Below are 20,618 nucleotides of genomic sequence, written 5' to 3'. Positions count from 1 at the left end.
ATTTTTCCGTCTCTCTCTGACTCCAAGATTCTCGCACCCAAATCACCTTTACGTTCATTCTTCTTTCTATTCTTCCCTCTCAGCTCTCCTTCACCACTCTTCTCTTTTCTGCCTCACCTGTCTCCTGCTCCTCTCTGGGATTATATCATTAGAGTAATCAATTAAAATGCTGTAAATTATTTCCCAAGTCTACAGCCAAAGATGTGACCTCTGTGGCAAACTTGACCTAAATAAGTAAATAAGCCACTCAGTACATTAGTCCTTTTGTTCGTTACTTATATTTAATTCAATTTATTGAAAATATAACTGCTTCCCATAAGTTGTTAAAGGGAAGCTCGAAGCTTTTGCAGCTGGGGCTTTTGGCACCTCGGAAGGTGTAGGAGGCAGTTTTGGCACTCGGAAGACTGTTGAAGCTTTCATTATAGTAAAGAGGAAGAATCTTCTTTCCCCCTTTCCCTTCTTTTCAGCAGAGTTGGAAGTAACACAATTTGACATAAGTGGGGTTTGAATTCCTTCCCCCCCGCCCTGACAATGCTTGACAGCATTTAATGGCTTCACTGCATCCAGTCTATGTACCAGCCAACACATTCGCATTTAACTGGATGTTTCTGCTAAAACACTCAGCAGTAATTAACATTTAAAATGTCATCATTAGGATTCACCAGGAGAATCTGTGACATCACAGCTCTGGACTCCATGAGCTATTTCATGGGGATAGGAGTTGGACTATTGGGAATGAGGTGTGGGAAGAGGGACAAGAGGTCGCGGTGATGTGGGTCATGGCAGGAAGAAGCAAGGAGAAGAACTGGTTGGGGACTGATCCAGCTAGGACAGGTTAATGAAGTATGGTTAGTTAATGGTCTGGGACTGAATATCAGTATGTCTCCTCTTGAAGCTGGACAGTGTAAATTCCAGCTCACAGAGACATACCCCTGCTAGCTCCGATATGGTAGCACATTAAAAATAGAGTGTAGCCATGGTGACGGGAGGGGCTAGCTGGCCTCAGTATATGCCTAACATCCTGGAGGGATGTGTACTTGGGGCCGTTAGTCCCTTCCACAGCAGTAGCTACACCCTGCTTTTAGTGCATCACCTCTGTCAGCGCTCATGTATGTATGTCTCATGGAGCAGGAATTTACACTCTCGTCCCAAAGTTTAGACATATTCTATATGAAAGGCCTAATTAAATGCGGGGGTTGAACCTGACACCACACAGTGAGGGAACAGGCAATGTTCAGAGGAAAAACTCTGGATGGAATCACCTGGGAAATGGAAGGAACACAAACAGGAGCAAAGACTACAGCTGCAGACAGAGCTATGGGGGAGACAGTAGATAGATACTTTCCCCAAATCCATTTTTGTCAGAAATTCACTGAAAAAGACTTGGGGATTTAACTGTAGAGGTGAAGATAAATAAAGAGCATGCAAGGAGCCTTCCACTATACCAGCTGAACTAGGGCCTGACACAATTACAGGCCTTGTCCTGAGGGACAGTGCAGCCTACTCCTGAGGTATGCCCCAAAGGGGATAGGGAGAGGCAGAGAGGAGGCACCAGCTCCTACCACACTTTGCACCAGGTGTGTAATCCCCCCTGAATTCTCCACACGTATCTCTACCCTGCAGTTAGACACCCACAGCTGGGCTGGGATAGCTGACTTGGACTCACAGGGCTTGGGCTAATGGGCTGTTTAAATGCAGCGTAGATGTACCTTGCAGGGTCCTAGAGCCCGGGCTGCAGCCTGAGCCCGAACATATACAATGCAATTAAACAGCCCCTTAGCCCAAGCCCTGCAAGCCAGAGTCAGTTGGCATGGGTCAGCCTCAAGAGTTTAACTGCAGTGTAGACATACCCTAAGGGACAGTCACACATGCCCCACTCCTTACTTGGACCAGTTGTTCAATGCCACAGTTTGATCCTGGAGAAATTGCAGTGCCTGCAAGAGGAAAGAAACCCAGTTTGCCCATTTCTCTGAGAGTAGAAATTCACTGCTACATATTTCAGAAGTGAGAAAAGTAAAAGAAAGCACAAAAGAACGATTAGGTTTAATACATGATTTGCATACAGAGTTAGTGCAGCTTAAAACACACAGTGAAAAAGTTGAACACTTTCCTAGAAAGCTGTTGGCAGGGGTGTGTGTGTGTATATAGAAATCAGTGATAAGCTCTCTAGGAGTGCATTGATAGCAGCATAAGAAAATCTTTTATCTCTCAGGAGAATGTGGATGACCTAGAAAAGAGTAGTTGACATTCCAATCTGAGGTTTGTTTTGCTATTCTTGAGGGCGTGGGGTGAGAGAGAGGCAGAAATATATATGGATTTGTTCTGAAATTGATTAGAGCAGATTTCCCTGAGGTCATGATTATTCATAGTCCTGAGACATTAAGAACTCAGTCAACTGACCTAAACCAGATTTTGAAAAGAAAACTGCAGTGAAGTGATAATTACAATATTAAAAATAAATAAACCAAATGTAATGTTTGTAAAAGATGCTAGATTACAAACCCTGTCAAATGTTATCCACAGAGTAGTAATCATGATGGAGTAATTTCTGCTTGCAGGATAGGGAACTGGCTCACCGTGCCTGTTACTAGGCACAGTATCCGTCCGATGAAGTGAGCTGTAGCTCACGAAAGCTTATGCTCAAATAAATTGGTTAGTCTCTAAGGTGCCACAAGTACTCCTTTTCTTGTTACTAGGGAGGTTCAGGAAGGTTTGGAAATGGAGGGTAGAGGTGACAAGATGCTTATCACTAAAGGTAGAGAGAGAGAGCTGTAACGTGTAGATTTGAAAATTCCTCTCACAGGTGTCAGAGTAGCAGCCCTGTTAGTCTGTATCTGCAAAAAAAACAGGAGTACTTGTGGCACCTTAGAGACTAACAAATTTATTTCAGCATAAGCTTTCGTGCGCTACAGCCCACTTCATCGGATGCATAGAATGTAATATATAGTAAGAAGCCTTCGCCCACATACCTCATGGACTCTGGGCACTTTCCCTCTTTTCCCCCATGACATGTGTAATCTTTTAGCCAGTCCCTGGCTATTGCAGCTCAAAGATAAATTTAGAGCCCTAATGGTCCTCTGCTTATCCCTAGCATATCACCTTGCAGTTAATCTCTTGCAAAGTTGCAGTGCAGAAATGCATCTTGTGGAATTGTGGTGTGATGTACAATGATAGAAGCCTGTGACATGTTTTTGATGGTGAGATGCAATCAGTCTGGCACTTCCTGGAGAAGATAAAAGTAAGAGTGAACAGTAACAATGCTCAGGAAAAGACATTAAAATAGATGTCCAGCCATCTACCTGTTCCCATCTTCTATCTTTTTTCAATTACATTTGCTGGTACTGCAGAAAAGTCAGCTTTGAAGTAGCTGTAATTCATACTAAAATTAATTGCAGTATGAATTATGAGCTTGAGAAATATGCTAAGTACATCAATGGTTTGGATTTCTTCTTTGGTTATGCAGTACAGACATGATTCATATAGAAGTGGTTATTAATGCAAGCAAATCATCTTCTTAAAGAACAGTGATGGTAGCCAAGAGATAATTTACTAGAAAAGCAGAACTACACACTGCATAGATTTATGGACAAAAGCTCTTTTTGAAATGGCTATATATGAGAGGATATATTTTATGCCTAATGCACCCCCCCACCATGTGGAAACCATTTTTGATCTGTAACTGTATAATAAATTGGGGTATGTGTCCGAGAATGAAAGAATGCACAAGCTTTCATTTTATGTGGAAATCTGATATGTTAATTTACATACTGTATTAGGAAGGCCTACTTGAATTGCGGGATGATTGTCAAATAATTGCAGCTGAGTTGTGGACAAGACATGGAAAATCACAGAAAAGTAATAATGGACCTTTATTAATTGCAGTAATTTGGAAAAGTCAGAGAAGATCTATTTGTTTAAGAAAAATTTGCTGGAACAATATAAACACTCAAGTATTTTGTTATGCCTGCTAATTTTTTTGATAATCAAACATTTTGCTGCAACTATATTACAATTATTAATATGCAGGGTTGACAACCCCAGCCCCATCCACTAACAGCTCAGATAAATGGGGTCTACTGTATTAATGGGGAAAAAGGTGTGTGTTGCAAACCTCAAAATGTATGCAAAATTGTGGACTGTGCAAAGTAAGCTAATTAAAATAAAAATTGCATTAATATTGCAGGATCTGCAATATCGCAAATTAAGTAGGGCCTTATGTATTAGTTATTTTAATTTTTTAGAGGCTGTATCTATCATTGTGTAGGGTGTGACTTAAACTTGAGATGAATATCATAACAGTAAGTTTGCACATTACTGGAGAAACTAACATCCAAATAACATCACAGGTCAGTTTTTCCAATAATAGAAGCTAAGATATTGCTATATAATACCAAATTTCTCTTATCTCAATGATGAAGAACATTGACTGCCATTACTACACAGTTATGAGGGGGAACAAGGATCCAGTTTCTGTTTGCTACATATTTTACCCCATTACCCATACCCATATACTCTCATATTTTTCAGCTTTTTCCCTTATGGGAATCTTGAATTAGTTCTCTTTGGCCAAATCCAACCTCTCTCCTAAAGCTGTGGACAGTCCCTTGAGTGCAGAAATATTGTTGTTTCATTCCAGCCAGGGGAGGAGTGATATTCAATGCAACCTCTCTAGTGCATCCCTACACATCCCTACACAGCATCCTGTGTGTAGCATGTGTGTGTGTGCACAGCACCGGGGGTGGAGGGTGGGGTGGGAGGGGGAGTCATAGGTAGGCTCCTTCAATCAATCTCCAGTCCTCTGTGCCATGGAGAAGTACAATTGGAAACCACCTCAGACATTTGGCTGAAGTTCCATCCATGGCATGTTTTTTCTTTATGAGTGTGGAGTGGGGACAGGGGATGATATTTGCCCTCCTGGTATCTCCTGTGAGCTTGCCCAATACCTGGCCACTTGGGTCATGTGCTAGGCTTAAGGCTTAATTTTCCTTATTTGGGAGGTAATCATTCCTGTAATAATTTGAGCTGGTGAATTTGCGGCCATAGCACCCCATTATGTCAGGGCATGGCACTTCCAGAAACGTCATCTCTTGGGTCACAGCTGACCTTCACTTCGACTCTGCAATGGTCTGATTCTGTCTGAGACTCAGCCCTCTGGCTAAGTCCTGTCTAGTCCAGATCCCTTCCAGGATGATAGAAATATAATTCAAAATGGAAAACTGGCCCAGCACAGTAGATCCTTCTGTTACCTTTGGGCTATTCCCCACCCATCCTTTAGGCTTAGGCTCAATAGTCCTGACATCAGGCTTGTATACTCCTTCATTGAGACTGGTAAGGGAGCAGAGGCCCACCCTCTGCTCTGTGTTCTGGCCTAGTAATCCTATGTTGAGGAGCTAAATCTGTTCCTTTGAACACACTGCTGTTTCCCTGGGCCACTTCCTATCTCTGAGCCTCTTGTGCTGCTTCCCCACAGTCTATGATTAACACAGCCTCTCCTCTGGTTCCCAGACCTTTGGCTTCTCCTTTGGTCCTCTCAGCTCCTTCTTTCCCTGCTGGAATACCAACCCCAATCTCTGTGCCCACAACAGGGATTAATTCCATTCCTGTGGCCTTCTTCAGTCTGCCTTTGCAGACCCTTCCCAGAGAGACGGATCTCCCTATATGCACTTGTTCCCTCCCTCTTTGTGTAGTCTTTCCTGACCCTTTCACAGCTGGGGTCACTAGTTATAAATTAAGTTGCCATATCAGACCAGCTGAGAGAGAGCTGCTAGGTCACAGGCAAGGCACAGACTGACTCCCCTGACAGGGCCAGCTAGTGACAGTGCCCTTGGTATGCAAACGTCGTAACACTGCACCTACTTTTTCCTTCACTGGTAGTTGTGTCTGTGATCAATACGAAACGGTTCAGGGCCAAACCCTTTAAACAAGAGCAAAGTTTCTGCCAATATATACAAGTACTGACATAGAAAACCCCAAGCTTTATCAGCTCTTGAACATCTCAGAGTCAAACAACCAACTGTTCCTAATTATGTGGTGATCGATCAACAGATGAAGAGGACATCAAACTGAAGCTCCAATCCAGCAATGCTTATAAGCATGTGCTTAACTTCAATAAACTTGCAGGGATGCCCCCTGCAATTTTTCACATGGGATGCACGTGTGTCACTCTCACTTAGACTTAGCATGGCATTTATGTATGTTGTGTCTATGTTTGAGGTGGGAGAAGGGCCAGATTAACAAATCCTAGGCAAATCCTATCATGTCCATCCCCACAGACTCTCTCCCTGCCAGCTCCCCCACGTGGACACTCATTGCAGCTCCCTGTATTTGTAGCAGGCTTTGCTACTGTCACTGAGCAAGTCTTGTGAGCAGAGCACAGAAGACATGGGCTGCTGGAAGTGGAGTGAGGCTGGGCAGGTAGGTGGGTGGGAGAGCCCTGCTTCAGAAGCTGGCACCAGGGCAATGGTGGGGAGGAGTGCCATCGCAGTGCCCCCCTCACATTTGTCATTATGGGCCTCTGTCATGACAGGGTGGTGGCAGAGCCAAAACTGAATGAGTGGCGTTGTGACCTGGCACCTGGGCGCCATCATAACAGAGGACTGCAGGGCCAAACCTGAGAGGCCATTGGGGCAGCACAGCTTTTCCTCCTTGCTACTGCTGTTGGGCCAGCTCCTGCACCCATACCTGAACCAGACCAGCAGGAGTCCAGGTTCCCATCCTCTCATGAAGCAGGCCTTAGGCACATGCCTAGGTTGTCTATGTCTTAATCTAGCCCTGGGTGGCAGGGTCCCAATACTGATGACTTGGCACCTTCCACTGTATGTAATGTGCATATGGCTGTGGGTGCCACTGTTACCTTTAGTAGATCCAACTCAAATTAAATCAATGGGACTTCTCTAGCTGGTTAATGTTAAGCACATGCATAACAGCTTTGCTGAACTAGGGCCTCAGTCATTTTCACATGCAACTTAAATAAACAAATATTTTGCCCTAATATAGTCTTAAGAAATAAGACTGATAATTTAATTCACATAGACCCCAAACAGTCAAACCTTTAGTCATTATAGATCTGGACTGACCTCTTTTAAATTTATTTAAAAGAATGAATTATAAAAGATTTGCTTCCTATGGAATCTTTCCACACAGGAAAAAGTCTTTAGAATTATGTTAAAGAATAGCTCAATACATTGCTCACTGGAAGTTCCTACTCTCACTTCAGTGGATGCTGGTGTGTGACCTGCAAAGCATGTATAAATACAAATACATTTATTACCATTTTAGGCAGCTGAAACTTGACCGATACATAACTTGATGTGCAACAGTCATTTTATGGCTCTTGGTTTGCAGTCTAGACAAAATTGGCAGCCTCTAAGATTTATAGCTGAACACTGTCACAAAAATGTGTCAAAGTAAAATTTGCATAAAGGTTATACTGTAATGGCCTGGCAATCATCCCATTAATGACTGCTTTCTGTTCAGAGCTTGTTTTGAATACTTTTCAGATTGTTTGGAATCCATCAGACTTCAATCCAAACACAACGGTTGTCTGTGGGAAAGCGTTCTTTAGCTTCCAAGTGGACAGAGATAATATTTATGATACATGTTTTATGTAAGCTACAAGGAAAAAATTACATGGTAATCTAATTTTATTAGAAGCTAGATCCCCTGCCCTATAAATTCTAGTAATTAAAGTGGTTACTGCTGTAAAATTAGAAAAATTATTTTATGTTAGTTTCAACTAATTTTGTAGTCAAGTTATTTTATACTTCTGTAACTTGCTTTCAATATTGGCTGGATAAATTTAGAAAGTAAGCAAATAGTTTAATAATATTTAAAATAGAATAAAATGTTTCATTTCATTTTTAAAAATATATTCTAATATTAAGTTTGCCTTACTTGTAGCTGCTGCCAGATTCTTACTGATGCCTTTAAAATTAGAGCTGTTTAATGGTAATATGTGATGCAGCAAATTCTCTGTGGTGAAACAACAGTACACTTCAATACTAGTTGCACATCTGTGCTAGATACTGTAGAATATAGCTTTGAGACCACATGAGTAACAATTGCCCTCTCTGAGCTTATAACTTGGGATGTCTAATCAACTCTGAATATTGCAAAGGTTCCTGTGTATAACTCAGGCTAATGTTATTGTGAGTTTTGGGCCAAGGGGGGGAAAGACCCGTTCCCTAAGCTTTTCCAACACCTTAGAAAATGACTGGTAAGTAGGAAAAATGAAAATGAATGATAGAGGTAAAAAAACATAACAAAAAGTAATATCTGAATTGCACACACAAGTGAACAAATGCTCCCTTATTTGGGCTTCCATTTTTAAAAACAGATGTAGCAACTGTTAGCATTTAGATTTGCCATATGCTTAGCAAACATCACAAAAACTTGCCTCCAATGCCAAGCTCAAAATAGAAAAGATTTAGTCTGAATGGAATGAAGATTACTTCTATGACCTCATTTTAAATATATATGCCTCTGCAAATGCCCATTCTTATGATATGTGCACCTCTGGTGCCACGTGACTGCAGAAGTAACAGAAATGAAAAACATTCATTGGTAAAAAGAAAAGGAGTACTTGTGGCACCTTAGAGACTAACCAATTTATTTGAGCATAAGCTTTCGTGAGCTACAGCTCACTTCATCGGATGCATCAAATAAATTTGTTAGTCTCTAAGGTGCCACAAGTCCTCCTTTTCTTTTTGCGGATACAGACTAACACGGCTGCTACTCTGAAACCATTCATTGGTAAGTAATTTTTCTTTTGCCAGGTATTTTTTTTTTGCCATTTCTGTAGAAGGGATCATTGTAGTACAAGATTAATAATCATTACTAAGAACTGGATTCAGCAAGGTACAAAAGGGTATTCCCAGATTTAAGAACATGAGCAAACCCATTGAAGACAAGGGGACTATGCATGCTTAAACTTACACAGTATGATGGTTAATATTGCAGAACTGGTGTCACCCAATGACAACTCAGGATTCTCAATATTATGTAGTACTTTTATTTTAAAGAACAGTCTCTTGCAACCCTCAGAAACTGCAAATGTGACTGGCTGGCAAGTACACTATTTTTAGTTTCAAAATTTTTTAAATGTTTTATTATAAAATAGTCAACATCAAAATAAATTAATCCAAAACTAATTTTTTGTTCAGAAATTCCTTTTTGTGTAGAATTTTGAAATTTTGGGTTTAGTACCAAATTGGAACAAAATTCAAATGTTGACATCTAGAAATGCTCCACAAAACAGAATTTCTATTCTCTGGTCAGCTCCAGTGAATATCAATGTGTATATTAGGTAGTCTCCTGGCTGTGGGACTCAGACAGTTTGGATGGTTTACTGCCAGACATGAGCACAAAGCATGTGGGACCATTCTGGGAAAATGTTACAGCATTAAGAGTGAATTACAAATATTGAAAGCAATAGGCACAGTAAATAATAAAGAACTATTCATACACTGAAATTTGTTTGCATAACCCATTATCCAATAATTTCATATACCCAAGAAATTTGACAAAAGTGACATCTGATATACCAAAAATAATTTGGTAACAGAAATGAAGAGTTAATCAAATAAATTGTTTACTGCGTACAGTTTGCTCGGATCTAGTTAAAAAGAAGCAGAATCTTCCCCCAAAGCAGTATTCTAGGCTATATCTATACTTAAAATGGAACACTGCTGAAATGACAATGACAGGTAGACCTGAAGAAGAGTTCTGTGTAGCTCAAAAGCTTGTCTTTTTCACCAACAGAATTTGGTCCAATAAAAGATATTACCTCACCTACCTTGTGTCTCAAACATTTTAGGTACTCAGGCACAATACATCAGTTACTCTTCCTAGAGCTAATAGTTATTAAACTGAGTTATTAAACTCAATTTCATTTAATTGAGTAAAGCAAATTAACCAGTACTTCTTCTCATCATCTCTAATCTTGTCAAGCATACGAATTTAGCACAAATAATAACCTATATAGTGAGACAGAAGCTTCACATTAGAAATGACTTAAAGCAAGCCTCAAAAGGTTCAGAGTTCATGTTCAAGTTGGATAAACAATAAAGAGTTCAAATGCTGATCCAAAGTTTATCTGAACTATCTGATCCGGGTCTAAAAGTCTCAGAAGAAAACCTATGCTTAGAAGATTTCCAAATGATCCTGTTTTGGGATAGTCCAGAAATATCATGAGAATAGCTGTCCTCATAGCAATGAAACACTTGTAGATTGTTTTTGAGTTTCATAAATTCTGTACAGCCAAAATGAAACAGTTATATGTTTCAGAACCTTCTGGAAGCACTGGTTTGAGATGCCAGGGCACTGTTTTGTCAGTGCAGTGCTGTTTTCTGTATTTTCTTCTCAACAGTTTACCCATCCCCTCTTCAAATCATCACAACCCAGTTTATAGAGCATTCTGGGAAGTATTTTGAGGGATGCATAATTATAATGATAAATCCCAAATTTTCAGAAAACAGCCTTTAGTTACAAGTGCAAATACATGCACATGTACATATAACATTACCACAGCTGAGGATACAGCCTCAGCAACTGCATGTGCAATTAACTATTTTGACGCGTAACAGTTCATTTGGGTGTGTAATTCTGCTTGGCATTTTCTGAAATTTTGGTCTTAAACTAAATCTGATTTACCACAGGGTGTATACTGTCTTGTATGCTGGATTTCCTCTGGGACTTTTGTACAATCAGAATACATTTGTGATGTGAGTGAGAGCATACATGCCATCTCCTAGGCTTTTCGCCCCTTCTCTTTCTCTGTTCCCAGTCCTGTTTTCCTTTTGCTATCAGATCTATGAACAATCCTTCATGCAGCTAACTTCAGTAATCTCTTATAAATAGGATTTCTCTTTTACGTTGACATTGCTGCCTCTTGCCTTTTTTACTTACAATCTTCTATGAGGTCCTAGCTTCTTGGACACTTAGGGTTTTTAATACTCCTTCTTTATGCTCTGTTCGCTGGATTTCTCAAATATCTGTTACTTTCTAAAAACATAGTATCGTTACATTGCTTTGCTCTATGAACCCGCTCCTCACTCTCATACACAGACATTTCCCTAGGACATAATCTTTCCTATTTTACCCTCATTCGGAGTCAGTTCTGCTCTTAGTTAAAAAAAATAAAAGTAGATATAAAATGGTTTCTTTCTACGGTTCTGAATGGATCAGCCAGTAATGCACTATGAGAGGGTAAATTAGCATACATAGATGGCTCTCTGGCTAAAGTCCCCCATATATATTATATCCTCTAGATTCAGAGTTGGTCCCATATTTTTTTGTCTTGCTCTTCATCAAGATCTGTTCTGTAAGAGAAGCTTACTGCAGTTTCTTCTTTGTTTTCATCTTTATGTCTCTCACCCATAATGTTTTGTATTTAACCTTGTCATTATCCAGTTTCTTTCTTTCAATGATTTAGGGTAAAAGTTTGAAAAGTACCTAAGTAATTTAGGAGTCTAAGTCCCATTTTCAAAAGTGACTTAGGCTCTCAGGCCAAAATTAAAAAAAAGAAAAAAAGTATTTAGGCATTGTTCCCTTAGTGTTGCAAGACTTAAATATCTCAGACAGCTAACCCCCATTTTCAAAAGTGAGTTAGGGCCTGCATAATTTTGAAAATCCTACTGAGTGCCTGCCTGCATCTTGAAGTGCCTTTAAAAATCCTCATGAGCCTGAGTCCCATTTACTTCCTATGAGACAGATTTCTGATATCTAAGTCATTTTTGAAAATGGGACTTAGGCACTTCTGAATGTTTTACCCTTGGTAAATACTTTTTAAATATAGGGTCAGGCTTTCAAACTGAGGCATAACATTTCATAGAATATCAGGGTTGGAAGGGATCTTAGGAGATCATCTAGTCCAACTCCCTGCTCAAAGCAGGACCAATCCCCAATTTTTGCCCCAGATCCCTAAATGGCCCCCTCAAGGATTGAACTCACAACCCTGGGTTTAACATGTGTGCCTACAAAATTGCAAGCACACTTGAAATGCCCTGAATTTGCTTATGCAAAGCTGCATTATGCAAAGCTGCATTTACTCCCAAAATCAGGTTATTGAACACCAATCTAAATTTAGCTTTGTTACCTTGGAAAAGTCCTTTGAAAATGAAATATGCTATTTAAGTGCTCTGCTAAGTACCAGTTTGTTGGCATCATTACTCCATTTTCATATGCACATGGGGGAAGGGCAGGGATGTGTGGCGAGTGGATGCATGTGCACTCATTTGTGGTTCCTGCTATTGAAAGTTTCCCCCATAATTCTAGTCCTCCACCTTTTATGCTTTTTCTGTCTCTTAGATCAATAATACATATGCCATTCTGTGCTGTAGCTGTAGTTGTATTCCTGGGGTCAGATTTTCAAAGGGGTATAAGGTTTTTGATTATGCTGGGCATAAATGTAGAATAAAAATTCTTATTACATTCTTCATCACACTGTTTTTTAAAAGCTTTTTCCATTTGTTAAAATGCCAAACCCTTGGAGCCAGCCTTATTTTGAAACACTTAATTGAAGAGGAAATGCTACAAAACTGGAGCTGTTGCTATGACAACAAGTAGCCAGTACCTGCTTCTGGTAAGCCACTGCCAGGAAGGTAATAATAATAATTTACACAAACGCGTTGTGGTCTCCCATGAAGAATAAATGTTCCCAAACTTTATAGATTTTGTGATGACAATCACATTTTTTCTCTTGAGACAGAAACCCACATTCTTTTTTTCCTCCATAGTCCAGTTCTGAACAGTCAACTGTAATAAGATCCCCTACTTATGCTCCATTATTGGTCTAATATGGTGGTAATTTGAAGAGCACCTCATTTGTCAGCCTAAGGCAAAACTCTCTGGAGGCTGCAATTCTACACCCCAATCAGAGATATGTGTATTTGCAGGCAAATTTCATTGCTAGTGGTGTATGTTTTAGAGAGAGACTGAAGAAAAAAAAATGTACAAGACAAAATTGTTCAGTGTAGTCACCTCTTAAATCACCTGTAACTTTCTACAGCTCCTGGTATGACCCATTCCACAAACCTGTCTCAGATCTGACTCTGTTTATAGCAGGTATTGAAGTCTAGTACAGCCTGGGAAGACACAGATTTTACAGCATGGCAATGGCCAAGAGTTCCACAGGTGATATTCTTCGTTATTCAAAATCTCTTCACTCACTGTCAATTTACCAAATGTCACATGTCTCCCATGAGGTCGAACTGAATTTCTGAGCTTGCTGAGCTCTTATGTTCCACATAAGAGTAACTTAAGTCTTGCAATGCTACATATGAGATTATGCAACTGCAACCTGAACTGAAGCCACTTCCCTTCCAAGCTTGTAAGTTCCAGAGGGAAGTACCAGAGCTGAGAGTACTGGCCAAAGCAGGTCTTGAAGTATGTTCCCAGGGTCCTCTAACACTGAGAGAACACTTCAAAGTCTGGTCTGCCATTGAACTGAATAGCCCAAAGGTTTTGGGCATCTCCTCAGATATTTGGATAAGTAGGATGTACTGTGTTCTCAAACCCCTATAAAAATGGGTTCAGACAAACAATTACCATATTTTTCTTTACCCTGTGCAGACATACAGTAGGACTAGTTAGTCTCACAATGCATATTCAATCATTTATTCTTTTGATACACAATGCTGCTAATAAACATCAGCCCCTACATAATAAGCCGCACACTCAACACACAATAAAACTACTCAAATACCATACTAATCAGCTGCCATGCAACTTAAACATTGTATAACTACTGCCATAACAATAAAGGTACCTGCTATTGCTCAGCAAACCTCCATCAGAAAACAGGCTAAAAATATGAGCTCTGATGAGTCAAGGGAAGAGGCAATTTCCAGAGTCATGAAGAATGCCATAATGGGAGCTCCTTTCCATGTATAACATGGGGGGGTCCAGTTCCTGCATCTTCAATGAGTGAAACTGACAATACACATCTGTCATAGTCAAAGCACATTATTAAGATGGAAGTGCTGGTGAAATGTAGCTGACTGGCAGCCTTGGAGGCTGAGACCCTATATTTATTTACAGAACAGATACAGCACAGGCAACAACAGAACACGATTCCCCATTCCGTCACCCCAGGGTGCTTCAACGGGGACATGCAGGGAGCATCCCTGGAAGAGCGAGGGTAGTTCACTTGCCATGCCATTCTTTGGCCTCTCACTTGAGAGTGCGATATCTTATGTCAGTAAGGGCCAGATTTCTAAACATATTTAGATGTCCATAGAAGCAGATAAGGGCCTAGTAGAATTTTCTAAAATGCCTAGGTGCCTAAATTCCTTTAAAAATTTGGCCCTAAGTGACTGTTTTATTATTAGTGATGTGGACACTTATTTATTGGGCACTGGACTGAGACCATCACATTTATTTCATATTGGACAGCCAACATCCACAGCTAGTGGTGTGTCTTGGTCCCTAACTGCAGTATTCAGGCTAGGTTGAACTGCTGATCTGGAGAGAAAAGGCCCTATATCCCATTACCAATCCCTTAAGTCCCCCAGCCACAGCAAAGCAAACACTTGACTTTTATGGTTGGATTCAGTTTCAAGTCTGTTTTCTTTCCAGTGTTTTGTGCTAGTTATAAAAGTGGTTTTCAGTGTCAGCTTAGAACCATGGCACATTTTTATTAGCGATTGTTATCCCTAGAGATGGGCAATATCATCCTTGTAAAATATTGTAAGATGAGATTTAAACGATAAAACCATTGAGGCAGGAACACTGTTAGCAAAGAGACCTGCACATCAAGAGAGAGTGAGAATATTCATACTAGGAAGCAGCAGCAGATCAGACCTCTTCCCTTTAACCAAACCTTTTCAAGGGCAGGTTAAAAAATCTCGCTTGAAGCAGGCTCCCATTGGCTCACCCCAAAAAACCTCCAAGCTCCCTCGCTCTTTGGAACACCACCCCTTTTAAGTTCCCTCATGCATATGACTTCCAGTGCCTTCCTTCCATATGACTGGCACTTCCCCAGAGACATTTTCCATTCTCCTCTCCAACAGCCTCGTGGCTTGCTCCCTCTCTAGAGTTCGCTTGCCTGCCTTCCCCCAATTTCTCAAACACCACTGTACTCCACTGCAGTATTACTGGGATCTTTAAAGATTCTTGCTTTTTAAAATACCTATTATTGCAACCACAAACCAAAGTATACTCGTGCTGCACACTGCATTTAAAAGTTATTCAGCACACTCCTATTGCATATTTACTAGTCTGTGTGTATGCATGCCAGGTGGAAGCATCTTAATCAGATCACATTACATTGAAATCCCATTGTGGGCATTACTAATCACACACTGTATTATCTTAAAATAATGATATGGTCTCAAACAATATGAATATATACATATGCTGTAAAACTAATCTGTTTAGTTGAATAAATTATATATACACCAAAATTAGCAACTGCATTTGGGAAAAAATGATTGTTCAAAATCTATGGAAATCAGTTCTTGACTGTGTGGCTTATCTGCCAGCTGACAGCTATTACACTTGAATGACACATATCCCAGAAGTAATATACTGAAAGCAGAATTGCTGAGAGCATCATAATAGCACCAGCCAATGCTAATGAATCAATGCAGTGATGTCACTCATGGAAATAAAAAAGGCAGCATTTCCAAGCATGATATACAAACACTCACAGTGTTTGGCCTATATATAGATGGCTAAATGTGGTATTGTAAAGATTTCAGGGGTAACTATGGCAGATCAGATAGAAATAAAAAGGAAAGAGTGAACTAACAGAGGTAAGTCACAAATGCTGTGACTTTAAATCAATGTAACAGTCACTATAGAGTTATGAAGTACAACATTTGACTCTAAAGCAAGACTGGATAAGAGAGTTTCTAGAGCCTTTTGTAAAAGCTACATTTTGCTTCCAACCATAACAAAATCTTACGGAGTGTTAATGTTACCAAACAGTGTACACAAGGGAGTGATAGCCACAACTCAGGATGCTGTGTTGGCATGCAGCAGTTTGGACATGCTAGTTCATGCTTTAGAGGTTGTGATTCAATGAAACAACCACTGAGACACTGAAGATCTTGTCTGATGGTAAAACCACAGTTCTATAGAAACCAGATTTCTGAAAAAAGACAAGAGGAGCTGTGCATTATTGCTCATTGTGGATGTTAGCAGATAGATAGGCAGAGAGTAGAACCACAATATGACGCAGGTATTGGATAGAGAGAATAAGGGCTTGTTTACACTGCACATTAGTCCGCACTAGGAGGGTGTCATGTGCTACTTGTACTGTGTGGACCCTGTTGGCACTCACTAAAAGTTATGTAATGTGCATTAATTTGGTATGATTTGAGACAGGATTAAATTAACACATACTAGGGAACTGTTAGTGAACCCCTCCTGGACCCAAACCAGCCAGCTAGTGTGCAGCAGGCTAGAGTGCACTGGAATTCACACCCTTGTACTAATACACTGTATAGACAAGCCCTAAGCAACGCAGCCAGCAGAAACAGACTTAGGGCCCAATCCTGCAGTCCCATGATCAGCAAAACTCCTCCTATGGAAGTCAATGGGAGTTTTGCTCCTGCTGGGATTGTGGGATCTGGCCCTTAGAGTTTTGGAATTACTCTCTTTTCCCCTGTCTGAAGAGCCAGTGAAGTTCTGTTATTGCTCTCAGTCTGAAAACGTCAAGAGCTTCTGCTGTCTTCATACCAGCAACATTTTTTTATGAGAACTTGCTCATGGGGCTTTGCTGGAACTCAAATAGCTGCTCCCTGTACTTCACAGCACCAGTAATATAGACATTTTAGAATTTCTTTTAAAAGTTTTCAACATTTTCCTCCCCATCCCTTTTAAACAAAGGCCCTATACAGCTGCAGACATTGCTATATCTAAAGACCACCTCTGATAGTTGGTACTAGCAAAGAAAAATCCCCAAAACAACAAACACACACACACACACACACACACACACTCACCACAACAAAAAAGGAAACCCCGGGAGGGTGTGCTTACTGATTTGGCCATGGATAAAAATAAATGAATAGAATAGAATAAAAAATTGTGATCAAAGGCATTGGTATATATATAAACAAATATAAGGAACATCCCAAATTCACAAGGCAGTAATTTTCAGAACTTAAAATGAGTTTACATCCAAGTGGTATGTTTCCAAATTGTTTTGCAGAAGCATTTGCAACACCTGGCATCTACACAGCATTCTGAGTGATATTTACCTTACTGCTTCAATAAATCAGCCATGAGATTACATGAGAAAAGGTTGACAAAAACTGAAACCAAACCCTGTAATTTGTGTACATCCTACCTTTCTTTTGCGCAGTTTCACTTGATTGTCTGTAGATTCGTGGGTGGACAGACTATCCTTCAAATGTAAACACTGCGTGCCTTCCACTGGACTGATATTTGAAAGGCATTTTTTTTCAGGAACCACTTGAGGTTCTGTGTAACCATTTTCATCCAGTCCTTTTTCCATTGACATTATATGGGAACTGAGAGGAGATTGCATAAGATAGTTGCTGGAATCTGCTTTTGAGAAGGGTTGTCTACCACTGCCAGTATACAGACCAGGAGTAAACTCACCCTGGACCACATTATAGTCAGCCTTTTCATGCCCATCTTTAGGAGCATCACACTTCCTACGCTGTTGTGCAATTATAGCAGTATGAAGCAGTTGTTTCTCAGGCATAATTTCCTTCACATTCAGAGAACTGGAGAGATTTTCTCTTGGGGCATCTATTACTTCATTTAAGCCTTTATAATTACGAAGCTCCAGGCTTTTCCCAATACTGCCACAAATGTCCTCCTCTTCCTTCTCTTCGCTGGGGACTGTGTCATAGTCAGGTTCACCAATATCTCCTATTGTTTCAGAAATGTTAGAATCCCTGTTTGTGTTAATCATTGCTACCATCTTTGTTAAGGAGCCTGCTCCTCCTAAACTCTGCTCTTCATCTGTTAGTTTCCTTCCGATAGTGAAATGGTGGTTAACTTTATCCAAACCGAGATTTGAAACGTCATCGTCATCACCATCAGAAATATGGACCAAAGTTTCTGTGCTGGCCTCTAAAGAAAGAAAATGCTCCTCATCCTCATGGTTATCATTTTCATCCACCTCTTTTGAAATGTTGCTAAGCAGCTTTGCAGGGAAGCCAATCAGTTCTCCACCATGACAGCAGTCTGGTAAAGAAGCACATTTTTCTTTCCGGTCCACATTCAAAACTTCATCTTTTTCCATACTTGCCTGAAAGTTATCAGCTACAAGTCCATGATGACATGCTGTATTATACTCAACAGAATTAAAAGGCAAGCCCATCCACTGGGTCACATGTTCTTCCCAGCTTCTCTTTCTGATTGCTAGAGACATGTCATAATAGTTCAGCAACAGGCTGCGAGGTACATTCTATAAAGGACCAGAGGAGATGTCATCACTGCAGTGAATTCCAGAGGGAGAGAAAGTTTCATCATTTTAACATCTGTAAGAAATGAGAGAGATTGGGTTATTGATTCAACTCTAAGTAAGACACAAGAGTAGGAACAGTTGAAACAAAAAAAATGTAAAAACAAAGATAAAGAGCATGGGGTTGGAAGGGAGGAATTTAAAAGGATGTTTTGTGAAATAGCTTTAATAGTTATCATACAAACTTGATGGCAGCTATGATTTAGCATGGCTTACTTTCTGATTACTCTCCAATATCAAGCAAACAGAAATGGTATAAACAAGCTAATGGACAGGCAACTGGCTTCATAGGCCAGATTTTGACAATGAGTCTCTCTTCACTATTTCCGTCATAAGATATCCATTTCCATGGTTATAAAATGTACTAAATCTTGTGACTCCTAGAACACAAAGTAAGTTTGCATTTCTTCTTCATGAAAAGAAACCCATTTAGTGCAGATCTCCAGTTACTGTCTGAAGGCTTGGATCTGAAGTTGATGATTATTCAGAATTTCACAAATATTATAAACCTCTCTTTATCGTGCTGCTAAATTTCAGCCCAATCCTGCAGCCATTTACTGGCTGTCATTCTTATTAATATGAGTAGTTTAATTCGTTCCATGAGACTAGTTACAGTAGTAAGTATTACATCCAGAAGTTTTCAGGATTGGGCCTTTAAAGGGGCTAAAACCTCAATAAATCAGGGAAAACTAATTTAACTTTCTGGCATATTTCTCACTTCAAGTAGCTCTAGAATTTGAAGCAAAATGTGGTTTATTAGTGGCCATACACCAGATCAAGCCATGATCTGTCATTGTCATTCATATGAATGAACCCTTAAGCCCCACAACTTCAACTGGGCTCTGTGCAGGGAGAGAGATCACCTGTGTGCATCATACTGAAAGATCAGGGCCTTAGTCATTAGAGTGCTCTGCTGTTTTAATGAGCATTTGCTTAAATTTTCATTAAGACATCTTTTACAAGTCCCCTAAAGCTCTATTAGTTTGACTGTGTCCCTTACCCATGTTGGTGAGTACTTACTCACTTAAGTGTCCCCACTGAGATCAGTAAGGTTACTCTCATGAGTAAGGGTTCCCCAGTTGGTCCCTGTATCTGATAGTTCAGATGGCAACATATGTACATTCATCTATTCGCTTTGACATTTAAACATATGAACCATTGAGCAAAGAAAATACGTTACAGCTATTTAAATTATGCATATAATACAAGATGGAGCAACAAGTTTTTTTATCAAATAATGAAACAAAATGACTGGCCTGTGAAACATTGCAGGTTCAAGGAGCAGACACTTCTACTTTTCACTCCCTACATAAGAACTGTCAGCACTTAGCACGAATCTGCTTATTGATTTCACCAATAAAGAAGATTAACTACCGAGTTTGTTCTGGGTCATTTCAGTCCACTACAGCCGGCTCTGATTGCCCACAAGGCTGGTCCTGACAAATCACATGCCTGAAGGTATAAAAGTAGGCTGCTTGAAAGAAATGCAGAATTATGACTGTGCAAATGAATCTCTGTAAATTATGCCCTGACAAAGTGACTTTTAGAATGGACTTGTGCACACCCCTGAGATCTTCAGCTTCTTTTTAAGGATGGCAAGCTTCATGTCACGTTTTCCACCTTTGTGGAAGTTTGTACTTAAAAAGAAAATATAGTCATAGGGTAACAGAATTCCGGCACAAGTCATTAGCGTGTGGGAGGTGGAGGAAGATGGGAAGAACATGCAGCCAGGCAAATCCCTCTACTCCCCCTAAAAAAATGCACAGCCCCAAAACTATTTTCACAGGCAAAATTTGGAAGTAAGAGGTTGACTCTGCTTTAAGATTTGCTTTTGCTTCCTGTGAAGCACTTTTCATGGGAACATCCCAATGCATTTTAGAAAAAAAAAATTAGTGCTACAACATCTGTTTTATTTTCATCAGTGCAGGTGGGTAAATTGAAAGTCCAAAAAGGTTATGCAGTTTTCCCATGGTCACACAGTGAGTTTGTGGCAGAATCAAGAAGAGAATCCAGAAGTCCTGAGTATATAGCGCCAGGTGATATAATATCCAAAGGACAGTTATACATGTCCTCCTAGACATTTGTTTGGCTGGCAGTCTGAAAAATGACAGCATTCTAAGGGTTAATGAGTATGTGTTACTCCCATTGCTGTTAAATGGAGTTACATGTGTGCAGC

At 40.1% G+C, this 20,618-nt stretch overlaps 1 protein-coding gene across 1 annotated transcript in view; it reads right to left on the bottom strand.

The window, feature by feature from the left end:
- The window catches only part of DLC1 (DLC1 Rho GTPase activating protein), a 366,209-nt gene that overhangs the window by 333,826 nt on the left and 11,765 nt on the right, over positions 1–20,618 (bottom strand). The window contains exon 2 of the mRNA XM_048848188.2: positions 17,294–18,458. Within this exon, the coding sequence (XP_048704145.2) occupies positions 17,294–18,349 (1,056 nt within the window). The 5' untranslated portion in view covers positions 18,350–18,458. The remainder of the gene's footprint in view (positions 1–17,293; positions 18,459–20,618) is intronic.

This window comes from Caretta caretta, chromosome 4 (genome assembly GCF_965140235.1).
Source record: "Caretta caretta isolate rCarCar2 chromosome 4, rCarCar1.hap1, whole genome shotgun sequence".
NCBI classification, from domain to species: Eukaryota; Metazoa; Chordata; order Testudines; family Cheloniidae; genus Caretta; species Caretta caretta.
Note: the sequence above shows the minus strand (reverse complement) of the source record. Positions and strands in the feature narration are given on the sequence as shown.